Genomic DNA, 16472 nt, shown 5'->3' with positions numbered 1-16472 from the left:
GACAGGGATTTTAAGGAGGTGTGTAATTGTTGCGGGATGACACCTGTGGTAGACAAAACAATAGGTACTATGGTTACGTTGTTTAGCTTCCATATCCGGGCTATTTCTTCCTTTAAGTCGGTGTATTTGGAAATTTTTCAGCTCAATAGCTTTGAATGTTATGGGTGTTTAGGATGGCTATGTCTATCAAAAGGGCTGTTTTATTTGTTTTGTCTACCACAGTTATATCTGGTCTATTATAATGTGTGGTTTGGTCTGTTAATATGGCTCTATCGAAGTACATTCTATGGGTATTATTTTCCAGGACATAAACAGGTGTGGACTTGTAGTAGGCAGTGGCTGGAGGAGGGATCAGGTGGTATTTAAGTGCAAGTTTTTGGTGAACTATATTTGCTACCTGGTCGTGCCTGTGCTTATAATCAGTTTGGAATATTGCTCTGCATGCTCCGGTTATATGCTGAATGGTTTCTGCTGAACTGCTGCACTTCTTGCATAAATCTTCGGCTCTATTTTTAATTATGTACTTTTGGTAATTCTATTATTATTATCACTTTAAAGTCATACCAGCAATCGTGAAGAAACAACTCAAAATGTGCATTATTATTTGCTGTAACCAAAGATATAGATATAACTCTGTATAATGATGGATACAGTCTAAGGAAAAAACGTGCCTCGAAAATCAAGAACATTTGATTCTCGATCAGATGGCGCCACTACCTTTGGCCTACTCTCGTATAGATGGCGTTGACGGTTTCGTTTGTTATTTAACCATTTTAACGCATATCAGTGAAAGAACATGGGTCAAAATTATATAAAAATTATTAATGCAAATAAAAAAATAATTTATCCATATGTGAATTGTGAATACATTTTTTGATATTTTTATTTTTAGTTTTAATTGTGTGTCGATAGATGGCAGTGAATTTACTGTGGCCAAACTGTGGCTACAAAACGCCATTTTATTTAAAGAACCCCATGTAGTCCCCTGCACATTACCGTTAGGCACCGTTAGGTACTGACAGTTTACTTACTGGTCGTTGTAGAGACTAGGAGAAACACATTCTTCTGCTGATATTGAGACTTATGAGTTTATAAAACACGTTGCCCAAAGACGTAAAGCCGGTAAGAAAGCTATAGGACTCTACTGGATGGATCCTACCTACTTATACCTACTTGATTTGATCTCCGATTTCTTACTCAAGTACTTAGATGAATTACGCATTGCATTTCAAATTGAAATTATGATTTAGTACTTCAATTATTTATGTAGACATAATGTGTTTATCTGCTTACGTATTATTTTATTCTTCGATGTGTAGTGGTATTAATATTTTTATCTTGAATTTTTTATCTATAAAGTTGATAACGTGCAGGAATTGTAACGATAACGCAGTTTGTTTCTAGCAAATGTATTTCCACAATATTTATATATATTTATATTGTCTTTCTTGTTAGCTAAGGACTAGGGAGATTAAAAATCAACAATGGTGGTAAGTGATGCATCAGCCGTGTAAATATCTAGGCAATTTTACGTGTCATGGTATCAAGTACCAAGACAAAAGTAGGTACTCGTATGTAATTGCTTTCCTTTAATAGTGTATGTATGTTATATACATTAGACAAGGCAGGCAGAGAAAGTGAGAACTTTAATATAGGTATGTACTTTGTGGGTGTCACCAGTTTGGCACTGACATAAACGCTATCAAGAACGTAACTTACTTTCTATGCATCTCGCTCGTACCTACTCACATGTTAATTAGGGCGAGCGAGATGTATAGAGACTAAATTACGTAGACGTCAGTATATGTCAGCAAAGATCTCCGTAATAGATGAATACAGTCTATGAAAAAACGTGCCTCGAAAATCAATAAAATACCTTTGGCCTACTCTCGTATAGATGGCGATGACGGTTTCGTTTCTTATTTAACAATTTTAAAGCATATCAGTGAAAGAACATGGGTCAAAATAATAAAAAATAATTAATGCAAATATTGCAAATAAAAGAATCATTTATTCATATATAGGTAAATACATTATTTGATATTTTTATTTTTATTTTTAATCGTGTGTCGATAGATGGCAGTGAATTTACTGTGGCTACAAAACTTACTATGACAGTACCGCCCTATCCTATTATATCCTCTTTGCTGTCAGTGACTCATGGTACGAGTACTAAATAATATAAATTAAACGTGTAGCATACGGTTTAATATACATACAATACCGGCCAATAATATATTACCTCCAGGTTTTTAACTACTAGTAGGTAGGTATAACTTTTTTTATATATTTGTGAATGACTTCAACCTCACTGCTTTAGGTAGTCTAGTAGTATTCCTTTGTACGGGCGATGAAAAAAATTGGTCTCATGTAATGGTTTTTTCATAAAGGTTTTTTTTTTTAAATATATATTGTTAACTTAATTTTTTACTAGAGGTTTTTAGTAATATGCTGAGTATTTATCATATTGTAATTCACAGTATTTCATTGCAATATTCGTCATATATTTGTAAAGTATAAAATGACTAGTAAAATATGCAATCTACAAACTAACCTATATTGTTTACTCTATACAAGCTCATACAAAAACACTCAAAGGTGATATATTATTGGCCGGTACTGTATGTATTATGTAAAGTAGCTTCTGCCCGCGACTTCGTATTTTATTTTTATTTTATTTTATTTAAAAGGCACACTAAACAGACAACATTCAACATTGTTACAAAAAGTACTTAATTGGTAGGTATTATATTATTACATAATAATGACATCCAAAGCAAGCATGCACAGCAAGAAAAAATAATAACGAGCAAACCTATCCTAAAATTATAAAAAATATCCTAAATATCCTCGTATAAGTATACGTAGAATGATTATTTCCATAATAAAAACTATCCAATGTCAAGGACCGGGCCGTGTTCGAGCTATTGTTTCGTATCAAAACTGCAGCGGCTGCGCTATACATAAGTATAACCTACTTCCAAACAAAACATTAAAAACTTTCAAAACATGAAAGATCATTTCGTTTTTAATATTATGACACAAAATGGAGAATAGTGACATTTTTAGAATGTGATGGTAAATATTGTTGTTTGTGTCAGGCTGGCGAGTTGCCTACATCTCTAATCTCTATTAATAAAGCCCACATACATACAGCCGAGCGGCGCATGCGACATGTGCGCGTACACTTAATGGGAGCAATGGCAAACTACGCTTGAGGAGGTATAATATAGTTTTTTTTTTTTAAATACAATTGCTCAAGAAATGGTACTTCATGTTGGCGTTTAGCGTGCGCAAAGTTAATTTTCACTAAGTAATGATTTGTGCTTTTCCATTTTTAGGGTTCCGTACCCAAAGGGTAAAAACGGGACCCTATTACTAAAGACTGCTATCCGTCCGTCTGTCTGTCTGTCACCAGGCTGTATCTCATAAACCGTGATAGCTAGACAAGTGAAATTTTTACAGATGATGTAGGTATTTTCTGTTGCCGCTATACAACAACAAATACTTAAAACAGAATAAAATAAAAGTGGGGCTCCCATACAACAAACGTGATTTTTTTGCAGTTTTTGCGTAATGGTACGAACCCTTCGTGCGCGAGTCCGACTCGCACTTGGCCGGTTTTTCTTTTTAAGTTATTGCTGTCCTTTTTTTGATGTACTTGAGCAAGTGTCATTATACTGTACTGGACTGGTTCCTTGTCTTTTCATTTCGGAACTCGTAAATAATGACATACCTTGCGAACTTGCATTAAATTTGACTATATTAATACATAGCTTTTGCCCGCGACTTCGTCTGCGTGGAGTTAGTAATTTGGGTAGCTTATTTTTTATCCAATCTGCTTTTTATCGATTACCCATACAAACTTCCACCCCCTTTTTCACTCCTTAAAGGATAACTTCTGGGATAAAAACTACCCTATGTCCTTCCCCGGGACTCAAACTATCTATATACCAAATTTCAACTACTTAAATCGGTTCAGCTGTTTAAGCGTGAAGAGGTAACAGACAGACACACAGACAGACAGACACACTTTCGCATTTATAATATTAAGTATGGATTAGTATGGATAGTATGAGAACGAAAACCACTTTGAATTGAAATAATCACCTTGTGCACTAGATACACTAAAAATTGATAAATCTATCAATTGCTGAAATGATGATCACAGTAAGAATATTAAAAAACCGGACAAGTGCGAGTTGGACTCGCTCGCCCACCGAGGGATCCGTACAAATGTAATTTTTAGTATTTGTTATAGCGGCAACAGACATACATCATCTGCATGAAAATTTCAACTGTCTAGCTATCACGATTCATATGATACAGCCTGGTGACAGACAGACAGACGGAAAGTGGAGTCTTAGTAATAGGGTCCCGTTTTTACCCTTTGGGTACGGAACCCTAAAAATGTATAATCAACAAAACTTAACACCATTATTTTGACTGCACATGGGTTTTATATTTCCTATAGAATAGTCAATATACCTTTCGCGTGTACACCATACATTCGAACAAATGATAGCCTATCATCTGCCCATACAAACACGACAGTCTACTTCCGACCGGCGGCGCGCGCGCATTAAGTTCGCGTTACTACTCTTTCATGCAAACGTTTCATACAAACCGTTATAGAACACTTCATACCATTTATTGTGAGGCAGATGTGTTAATATGAAGATTTGGATTTTATTTTTGTGTGCACTCGTCGTTGGGGCTTCAGGTCGGTACCTAATTATTTATTTTGGTAATTTGAATGCCGCATAATATGTATGTATATTATTACTAGTAGTAATGTTATTTAGCACTTTAGATATTCTTATGTTTTGTGTTCCTATTTATGCGTCTGTGTCCGCCGGTTTGCGGCAGCTGAAACGAACATTTTCTTATTAGGTACCTACATATATACAATAATATACCGGCAACACATAGGGCCGGCCGTGTTTGTCCAAATATTAATTTTGCATCTTTTTCTTTATCATGTACAGCCAACAAAAAAAAAAACGGCGCAGCCATACAAGTCGATAACTATCCACGAAGTGAAGTTGTTGACATTATACTTATTTTACAAGTTTTTATACCAGGGGCCCATTTCTCGAACGATATTAGACTAATATTATTAGTCCACGAACTGTCAAATTGTATGGGTTGTCATGACAACACACTAATAATATTAGACTAATATCATTCGAGAAATGGGCCCCAGCTGATAGTTATTTTTAGATGAAGAAAAAATATGAATCCCATAAAGTTTGTATTGTATCAGATATTATATTGCAAATAAAATAATAATTTAATTCTACTTGAATCAATTATTTTGAGAACATATGTACCTATATAATAATTAACAAAACACACGATAGGGACTACTAACTACTAAGGTCTTTAAAAGTAAGACAAGCATTGTTTTTATCCATTCTTTCCCAATTATCTATCATAGAATAGATACATTCAATAATCACCTAACTTTAGTTTGTTTAGAATGGCATTAGATAAGTATTAGGTACTTTTATATTTTCCAAAATGATAACGTGTAATAATATCAGTTACTAAAAGGTATTTGGATCAATCTTGTTGTCAATAAAGGCAAGATAAAATTTAAACGGGTGTCTGCATAATATAATAATGTAGGCCAGTCAGAAGGTACCTAGTTATACATATTTATACTTAAATGAGTAGAGTATAATCAGCATTGCACCCGTGCGAAGCCGGGCGGGGCGGGTCGGTATATTCTAATAAAAACAACTAAAAGGGTTATAAACCCCTGTCAACCTCAGTTTACTGTGCTCAATTCTGAATACTTACCATTTCTAGTTAGGCTTAAACATAGCTTCATTAGATACTATAAAAAGGCAAATTAATCACTTGTTATTGTGAAATGGGTAGTCATATCACCTCTGACGTAATGGTCGCGGCATCTAAAGGGGCCCACAGACTATCAGTCCGCCGGACGATATCGGCCTGTCAGTTGTGCGGAACTGTCAAATTTTTGTTCTAACTGACAGGCCGATATCGTCCGGCGGACTGATAGTCAGTGGGCCCCTTAAATAAGCGTTAATAGTATCGGGTAAGACCTCACATTAAAAATATCTATCATTCTCTACTCTAAATAATAAATATCGAAGTATTTGTCTCTTTTTTTGTTCATTTTTTTTATACTACGTCGGTGGCAAACAAGCATACGGCCCGCCTGATGTTAAGCAGTCTCCGTAGCCTATGTACGCCTGCAACTCCAGAGGAGTTACATGCGCGTTGCCGACCCTAACACTCCTCTCCCTCGAGCTCTGGCAACCTTACTCCCCGGCAGGAACACAACACTATTAGTAGGGTCTAGTGTCATTTGGCTGTGGTTTTCTGTAAGGTGGAGGTACCTCCCCAGTTGGGCTCTGCTCTAGATCTGGAATGACATCCGCTGTCCTGTGCCCTACCACACAAAGCGAGATGTCATTCACAGTGCCCATACCTCTCTTTTGGACGTAGTTTAAGGACATACCCGGGTCCATTTATTCGAGTGTGGCAGTTACTTTTAGCACGTGGTTCCGCCTGTTTCTATTGCAGCTTACTGTACCTACGTTTGGAAAACTTATTATTTAATCACCTCTTATACTTCAAAAGATCGGTTGAAAGTTTATTTAGACTAAGTACCTAATAAAATCACTAAAATGGCGGAAATCGTAAATGAGTTGGTAACTGGGTGTCACAAGGTAAATAAAAATATTATCCTTTTTCCTTGAATAGATTACAACAAGCGCAAATGTTAAAATTTTAAGTAACTTCGCTTTATTACCATTATTACCATTATTTTTAGGGTTCCGTACCTCAAAAGGAAAAAACGGAACCCTTATAGGATCACTCGTGCGTCTGTCTGTCCGTCCGTCCGTTCGTCTGTCACAACAGCCTCTTTGCTCCGAAACTTTGGCACACATATGTAAGCCTGTGACCCAAAGACGGACATGTAACGTCTACAAATATTTTTTGTAACATAGGGGCTACTTTTAAATGAGAAAGGAAAGAAAGGGAGTTAAATGAGAAAATTAAAAAACAGTTTTGCAAACTATATCGTGCTATACATGAAATGAAAGGGCTTATTGTGAGAATCTCAAAATATTTTTTTTTATAATTTTAAGAAGAGAAGTTTAAAAGTTATTTAAGAAAATATGCAAAATTAATAAGGGTAATTACCCCCTCCCCCCCCTTTATCTCCGAAACTACTGCGTCAAAAATTTTGAAAAAAATACACAAAATAGTTCTTTACAAATATGTCAGGAAAACCTATTTCAAATATACAGTCAAGCGTGAGTCGGACTTAAGCACGAAAATGCGGTTAGGCTGGTTTAGGGACACAACCGCGCAATGCTTTACGTGAAACGTGGTGTTGTTATTGTGTGATGTACGGAACCCTTAAAACGCGAGTCCGACTCGCACTTGAGCGGTTTTTAGGGTTCCGTAAACGAATCGCAAAAAAACGGAACCCTTATGGATATGGAATCTGTCTGTCTGTCCGTCCGTATGTCACAGCCACTTTTTTCCGAAACTATAAGAACTATACTGTTGAAACTTGGTAAGTAGATGTATTCTGTGAACCGCATTAAGATTTTCGCACAAAAATAGAACAAAAAAAAAACAATAAATTTTGGGGGTTCCCCATAGAACTGAAACTCGAAATTTTTTTTTCATCAAACCCATACGTGTGGGGTATCTAGGATAGGTCTTCAAAAATTATATTGATGTTTCTGATATAATTTTTTACTAAACTGAATAGTTTGCGCGAGAGACACTTTCAAAGTGGTAAAATGTGTGCCCCCCCCCCTGTAACTTCTAAAATAAGTGAATGATATAACTAAAAAAAAATATATGATGTACATTAACATTACCATGCAAACTTCCACCGAAAATTGGTTTGAACGTGATCTAGCAAGTAGTTTTTTTTAATACGTCATAAATCGTAAACCCCAATTTACCTTTCATACGATCAACTCAAATATAAAAAAAAAAACATAAACATATTTAAGTGGGGCTCCCATACAACAAACGTGATTTTATGCCGTTTTTTTGTGTAATGGTACGGAACCCTCAGTGCGCGAGTCCGACTCGCACTTGGCCGGTTTTTTTTCTGGAGTTGCTAAATGAACCTAAACATCAAATATTGTTTGACACAAACAAACATCGTCTGATCTGACTTCGCACCCACTTCACTTTATTATTTTGCATAAAACGTACCTTTGGTATTTGTGTCTACTGTCTAGTCTATGTTTTATAATAGGGATTACAAAACCGGACAAGTGCGAGTCGGACTCGCCCACCGAGGATTCCGTACTTTTTAGTATTTGTTGTTGTAGCGGCAACAGAAATACATCATCTGTGAAAATTTCAACTGTCTAGCTATGAGAGGAATAATTGGTGAATCTGGTGACAGACAGACGGACAGCGAAGTCTTAGTAATAGGATCCCGTTTTTATCCTTTGGGTACGGAACCCTAAAAAGTATCAACTATCGTGAACTAGTTAATTCCAAGTTAAATATCGGAAACTTTTGGTTTGGATAATATAACAGTAGATATACTTGACGATGGCCGGTCCCTAACCGGGTATTAATGTAAATTTGCATCAGTTAGGTATCTATTGACGTCACGAACCACGTGCGTTCCTCAGTCCACCTAGTCCTTCTAAATTGAAACTAGACCTATGCACCATAAGGCGCCACCGCATATGAGCCCTTTTATAAAAGAGGCCTCAAGAAATTAATTGTAACTAACTATCCGCTCTTAGATAATCTATAAAAGGTTTGACGTCAGTTGATAATGAATCTCATAAATGTTATTGCGATCATTATGAGTATTATGACACAATATTTAGTTACAGGATAGCCCATGCAGTTGTAAACACGAATGTTGAAGGATTTGAAATGCTTACACTAGTACAGTCAGCAGCAATTGTATACCTACCTATGTAGGGACTAGCTGTTGCCCGCGACTTCGTACGCGTGGATTTGTATATTGGTGGTTGTATATTTTACATGAGCATAGAACATTATGCAGCAAAGTAGGGACGGTTAATCATTTGTTAATTATTATACAACGCATGAGATTTCTGTCACAAGTTCATAACCTACGAAGTTTCAAGCCCCTAACCAAAGAGGATATAATAGGATAGAGCGGTACTGTCATAGTAAATTTTGTAACCACAGTAAATTCAGAGCCATCTATCGACACACTTTAGAACTAAAAATGAAGATTTATAAAAATACGATAAAATGTATTTAAATATGGATAAATGATTTTTTTTATTTGCATTAATTCTTTTTATATGGTTTTGACCCATTTTCTTTCACTGATATGCGTTAAAATTGTTAAATAACAAACGAAACCGTCAACGCCCTCTATACGAGAGTAGGCCAAAGGTAGTGGCGCCACGCCATCTGATCGAGAATCAAATTTTCGTGATTTTCGAGGCACGTTTTTTTCCTTAGACTGTATCCATCTATTACGGAGTTATATCTATCGTTGCCCAAATTAAAAAAAAATGTTCACGTTATAAATATTACAATGCAACATGTAGTTTTAAAATGAGAACGAAACTCCGTTTGTATGGGAAGGTGAAATTCGGCCAATAAGCTTGCCGGCGACTTTAACAGGAGGCTAAGGGTTTTTATAATGAATTTTTCAACACACTTGCTCAAAACTACGTTTTTATTCCACCGATTTTTGGCTCATAATGCCTATGCTAGCTATTAAACACGCGTGCTTTTTCAGTATATTAAACACGCGTGCTTTTTCAATATATATTATCCGACTGAGTTAAGAAGGTAACTGATTGCTAATAATAAGCATGGAAACGGAGCCTTCTTAATTTGGTCGAGTAATACATTTTTTAACCAACTTCTAGGTTTCAAATGTAAGTTCAAAGAGGTTTTATCTGACCAAACATAATTTATAGATAAAATTATCTCGTAAATGACATTAATGAATAAACAGAACATTTTATCGATTTGATCTCCATCCGTCGGTTAGAAATACGAAAATATTAGCTTATTGACTTTTTTTAATTAACTGTTTCTCGATTTCGTTCGCGCCTTTGCCTTGCGCGCGCATTGAAATCGTGCGTAAAAAAATAACGCGCCAGCCATTTTCAGTATATTTACAGTATTTCTCATAAAATTGGTATAGTAAATTGAAAGTATAACCTTTTGAATTATAGTCAGCGCAACATAAAAAATTACCCCTACTTGACAGTTATGAATTGGCCTTTATATATATGCAGCCCAGACCTACCGTTTATCTGATAGCTTTAGCGTCATATACGAGTCAAGTATCTATGGGTCAATTCCTAACTGTCAAATATCAATTCTTACGTTTCGCCTACTTTAATGTGTTTGTTTGGAGACGGCATGCACAGTGATGATAACAGTGAGTCAGTCAGCTGACCCTGAGTGTCACTGCGCAGTGCACAGGTCGCAGTTAGGTTAACCACTTGATTTGATAATAACTCTGTCATACATACTTGTAGGTATCCGACTGGGTGACCTTTAACTAAACTTTGGTCTTGTCGCCATTTTTTACCATTCCGTTGACAAACAGATGCCCTGCCCACTTGATTAGAAATCCGCAGCGTAGCCGATGGGCGCGTGGGTCCTGCCGAATCAGAGACTATTCCATATATCGAAAATTTTAACTAAATTAAACTTGTAGCAAATTTAATCAGCTTTCGTTTTGTGTAGGTAAGTAGTAGTAGTAAATCTCTTTATTGTACAAAAAAGGTTAACATGCAATTCCGAAAATTTTGGTACAAAGGCGAACTTATCCCTAACTAATAAGGGATAAGGGATCTCTTCCACCTTATATTATGTAATGTCGCTAAGATGCAAAGTGCTTGGGATTTGCTTGGGATACTGAGACCCGCCAAAAGCATACTTTTGGCGCGTAGGGCTGTCTACTGTCTGTCAAGCGTTACGTTAAGATAAGCGAGAGAACTTAATTTATAACAAAATTAGTTGATGAAAATAGTAGTATATATTTCAATTAAGGAAGAGCTTATTATTTTTATTAAAGTTTTATCTTTTTACAGCCCAGAGCGACGAGTCTGCTAGTGATTGGGATGATGACTGGAAAGAGTATGATGATGAGTGGTTCAAAACAAGACTCGCACAACTTGGCATCTATAATGATGAACAAAAAGGCTCTGAAGAAGATAGCGACTTTAACGCTAGTGTCGAAAGAGAGCATGATGAAATCGATAAAATAGTGCAAGAAGACATAAAAAAATACCAAAAGGTAGAACACGAAGCTGAAGATGAAAGTAAAATAAATGATTATCAGTTTGAAGATAATAGGTCTGAGCAAAGCAAAGAACTTAATGATGATGCTGATCCGATTCGTGATAGTGATGATAGAAATAATCAATATTTTAACAGTCATTTAGAAAGTGAAAATGAATACAAAGATATGTCTGAGCCCATTCGTGACATTGATGATGGGAATAATGAAGATGTTAGTCATTCAGAAAGTGAAAATGACTATGATGACTATGCTTTATATGGCGGTGATGATTTAGAAGCAAATGTTTCAGATAATGAAGATTTGCAAATACCAGAACCGAAATATTCTAAAGATGATAACATTGTTCCTCTTCCACCTGCTGAATCAGTTGAAGAGATCAACCGAATCATGGAAGAAGCACAGACTATTATAAAACAAGAAGCAGAAAAACCTAACGATTTTGCTGTCGATGATAAAATTGTAGAAGTAAATAGCAACCAGCTAAATGATATAGTGAAAGAAACCAACGCTATTTTGGCGGAAAGCCTAAAACCTAATGATTTTGCTGAAGATCAAGCAAAAGAAAACAATCTTGACTTCCTTGGGGATAATGAAAAACATAAAGAAATTGATAACGTAAATCAGATTGATATTGCCAGTAAAGAAGAAGTCAATGATGATAATTCTAGCGTTAAGGCAGAAGATGAACATGATGATACAGTTGATATAATTTACGAAGATTTGAATGAAGACTTAGACAAGTTATTTGAAACTTTAGATACACTTTCCAAAAGCAACAGCCAAGAAGATGAGAAACTTAAACCCGCTGATGTTGATTACGCAGTAAATTCCGATGAAAGTTTAGACGATAAGTCTGATTATGAAAACATTTTTGACAGCAACTTATCTGATCTATTTGCACAACACAGCGAAGCTAAGGAAGATGATACTCCAGCTAAAATAGAAGCTGAAGGCAGTGAAAATGATGATGATCATCCGATTAAATATGCAAATAAACAAAAAAAAACTGAAGAACTAGTTTTAGAAGAAGTCCCATATATCAATGATGCTCTACTCTCTGATGACAAAAATGACGGAAAACTAAATAAATCTGTCAATGTCGATGAACTATCAGACGATCAGCTTGTACAATTGATGAAAGATTTTGAGATCCAACACAGCGACGTATTCGAAGTTGAAGCTCTTTCAGATGACCATGTTGTCAATGAAATCACTTTAGAATATGGCGAAACTAAGGTTATTTCATCAGAAAATTATCCCGCAGGATACCCAACCAACAGAGTTGTAGATTGGATTATCACTGGCAAGGGACAGGGCATCGAATTGAATGTGACTGACTTAGCTGTGAATAGTGCCTTAGGGGACTACCTCATGGTCAAACCAGGTTAGTAATTTAGTCTTCTCTTCTTTTTAGCCTAGGATCCGCTTTATGGGACATTTAGCTATATATTGTAAAGATGGGATTTAAAAAATGTTGTCAAATGTAAGACAGCACACAAATTCATATTTTTCCCATCATCCATTTACGAGTATATCCGGAATATTTCCTAGATGAAGTGTACAATTTTATTGTTGGTAGGTCAAGTGGACGACAGCGGTGCTGAAGGCATCATCTTCTCGTATCACCTGAACGAGCCACGCGCCTTCCGCTTTATAGACGTGGACAGGATTTTCATCCGCTTTGATTCCAAGATAGGGATGAGCTGGATGCGAGGATTCAGCCTTACTCTTAAAGTAATAGGTAAGTAGCCGTTATTTAGATGTGATTTAGATGTTTCGGAATATAAGTAAGTACATAAGTATACCGTAAAACCGCGACTATACATTTTTATGCATTGTAAGAAAAATACTTACTCAGACAGCATCAAAAAGGTTAAAAATATACTTGTAATTTTTTTTACCCTAGTTGTTCTTCCAGTCTGTTGCTAGACGTATTTAAAAGTCGTGCTAGTAGATTTATTAACCCCACAGCCATAGCGCATAGTATGACTGGTACAGTTACTAAGTGGGGTTCATTAGGTACATATTATCATGTATTTAAAAAAAAATCATCCAATTTCTTTCTTCGGATTTCGATTTTTCAGTCTTAACAGTAACATTGGTTACATACAACTTTGGTTACAAAAAGTTAATTTAACCTACTGGTAGGTACCTAATAATAAATATGTGGTAATGTGGTAAGTGTATCTATTAGGTAATAATATACTAATGATGATGTGCCTACATTAAGTGCATTAAATCACGTCCTACCCGATATTATTTAACTAAAGGTAACAAATTAGATTTATTTCTCGTATAAGTTTTTCGAAGTAGCTAATATCATTAGCTAGGAATCTGTACGGTCAATCTGTCTGGCAGATATATCTGTCAATATATGGCGGGCATAAGGCCGCAATTAAATTATCATAGACATAAGAGATCCTATTTATTTGACAGTAATCCTACAGTTATGATCAATGACCATATATATTATATACGTAAAACTTGCTAAAATTATTTTTATTACACCATGATAGGTTCTACATAGGTAGGTATTTAAATTACTCTTATATCTATGATCATATTTTTATGATAGTCTAGTTGCGGCCTTAAGCTCAAATACGTCTGTCATTTGTCAAACCTATGTAAACTATACTTACGCATTTAATTTTAATATTTTTTGACATTTATAGGTATATTAAAAATTCATTGCATACAGGTTGCAAGATTTCGAGGTTGCCCCATAACAAAAGTTGTTCAGTATTACCTACATATTCACCCCTCAGAGTTTGATCAGTGATAATAAAAGCAACCTGTATATTCTTTCAAAATAACTTTTTCCCCAGCTCCTCCGGCCAAGGAGCCAGAACCCGAGCCGGAGCCGGAGCCCCTGCTCCCCGAGCCCCGGCACACGCTGACGGTGCTGCTGGGCGGCTTGACCCTCGCCGAGTTCGAGCATGTTAGCGACCAGTTCCGCCAACTCGTAGCGGACATGGCTACCATGTATATCAACGCGAACGGCGTTGAACCTGGCTTGAACACCACGTGAGTTTATATGTCTAACTAAGTAACTTAAATAGGTACTTAACTAAGTAACTTACACACTAAGTAACTAGGTCCACTTTGATATTCTAATTCCCTTAAATTCTACTAAAATTTCCTTAGTTTTTGTCCTAAACAAGTTTGTGTGATCAACATCCTCAATCATTCGCTAATTTTATATTTATAAGAAATAGGCGAACCCAGCTGCAAAATTGCATGGACACTATAGCAATAAATTCATTGTAGTGTTTATGTAATTTTGGAGGTCGCTGTACCTCGTGATCGAATACTAGGTATTAGAACATAACAATTTGCCGTTAAGTAGAAATATAAGAACAAAATAATGAGGTACCATTTCACAATATGGGACATGTCCTGAAATAAATACTATTCATTCATTCATTTATTTGTAGGAATGTATGACTAGTGTTGAAGATACATGCAACAAACAAATGAATCAGGAGCTTGCATAAATCAAAATAACGTTATTACACACCGTATGCGGAGTGAAATCTGGACAAAGTTTTGAACATGTAAAAAGTAAAAAACTGTAATAGATGTCATATATTAAAGAAAAAGTGACGAAGCCCTCCAGTGGTGAAGGCCGGATTCGAACCGGCGTCTTTAGCTATCGCGGCTAACGCCATGAACCCCTAGGCCACCTCGCCACATGGCGTTAGCCGCAATAGCTAAAGACGCCGGTTCGAATCCGGCCTTCACCACTGGAGGACTTCGTCATTTTTTCTTTAATATATGACATCTATTACAGTTTTTAATTTATATATAGTAGTGTGACTACTTAAAAAACACAAATCAAAATATTTAATAAAATAATTTGATTTGTTCCTAAACTTGTTCATGTAAAAAGTAAACAAAAAATTAACCTGAAATTATATCTGACTGCCAACTTAGACTGCCATATCTATCAATTAATCCGGTAAGTTTCATAGGCATTAGATTTTTTCTCTTGAAATAATGGTCAAAGAGCAACGTCGCGACTATAAATGTAATTTCTTCAGTACTATTTCCCTATGGCCGAAAGCGAAGATAGCGGAACATTTTGTGGAAGCGGGTTAGAGCTGAAGGTATGTTTATAATATCTTGCCCCCTTTTTCTTAAAAAAAAAACTACCGTTAGAAAGTCTGGTTTAGCTAAACATTCCAGCATTAGATAGATTTCTGGGAGAGATCGATTATTAAAGAAATCGATTATTATAAAATGAAGACGATGACATTGAATTTTGTCCACATTTCACTCCGCATATTACGTTAATCTATAGTTTATTCTAGCAGTGTAAAGTCCGTATCATAACCGTAAAGGACGACAAGTATTGTTAGAAGTTTTCGAACTAGGTACTTATTACTACTTGCCTATAGATTTTCCAAATCTATTTTTAGAAGCCTAAACAAGAATTTCAACCCACTTGGACCGTGGGAGCCGAAATAGCTCAAGACACTACTGTCATATTCACTGAGATCAAAGAGTCTAGTCATTAGGCTAGCCGGCGACCTACTCGTATGTATACAGTCGAGTGAACCCTTTAGTTTTGTAACTGCAAGTTTTTGAAACTACTCACATACCTACCTATCTAATAATAATTGCAACGCTGTAAGCTTTTACTTCAATACGTAGTGAGTCAAATGTCCTAGTGCTCGACGCCGCTTCCATAATTAGAACCGTCAATCTTTATACCTAACAAAGACTAAGACCTTTACCTTATAGGTAGGTATAATACAATAAAATGATAGGTAATGTATTTTTAATAATTGAAATAAGTTTCCATCCGACTTCTTACAAATATTATAAAATGTGAAAGTGAATTTAACATATAAACGAAGTCGCGGGCAGCACCTATGATATTCTTAACAAAGACTGTCTATGAAGGTGACGGCATTTGTTAGTTGTTTATCTATCTTAGTCTACATCGCTTGGGAAACATTATTATAATCCAACGATAAGAAACAAACATTAAGTTTCACTATAGACGATTTTAAACTATATTGCAAAGACAAACGTTTGCGTTTGTTTATATTATTTGCTATCAAGTGACCAAGTTTCTGCTAAAATGAATATTGTTTAGTGTACGAGTATCTTATCTAATATCTATCACGTACGCGATTGTGAATCATTAATTTTATAACTTTTTTACCAAATTTCCCGTATTTTGGTGTATCAG

General features: G+C 35.7%; 1 protein-coding gene across 2 annotated transcripts in view; it reads left to right on the top strand.

Annotated features, from left to right (window-relative positions):
- Positions 1-4545: 4545 nt before the first annotated feature.
- The window catches only part of LOC134752812 (FK506-binding protein 5-like), a 35967-nt gene continuing 24040 nt past the window's right edge, over positions 4546-16472 (top strand). For both annotated transcript variants that reach the window (XM_063688565.1, XM_063688572.1), the window contains exons 1-4: positions 4546-4723; positions 11064-12659; positions 12855-13016; positions 14101-14299. In XM_063688565.1, coding sequence (XP_063544635.1) covers positions 4675-4723; positions 11064-12659; positions 12855-13016; positions 14101-14299 — 2006 coding nt within the window. In that variant the 5' untranslated portion in view covers positions 4546-4674. The remainder of the gene's footprint in view (positions 4724-11063; positions 12660-12854; positions 13017-14100; positions 14300-16472) is intronic.

Source organism: Cydia strobilella, chromosome 2, assembly GCF_947568885.1.
Source record: "Cydia strobilella chromosome 2, ilCydStro3.1, whole genome shotgun sequence".
Classification (NCBI taxonomy): domain Eukaryota; kingdom Metazoa; phylum Arthropoda; class Insecta; order Lepidoptera; family Tortricidae; genus Cydia; species Cydia strobilella.
This window is presented reverse-complemented; position numbering and strand designations above follow the sequence as displayed.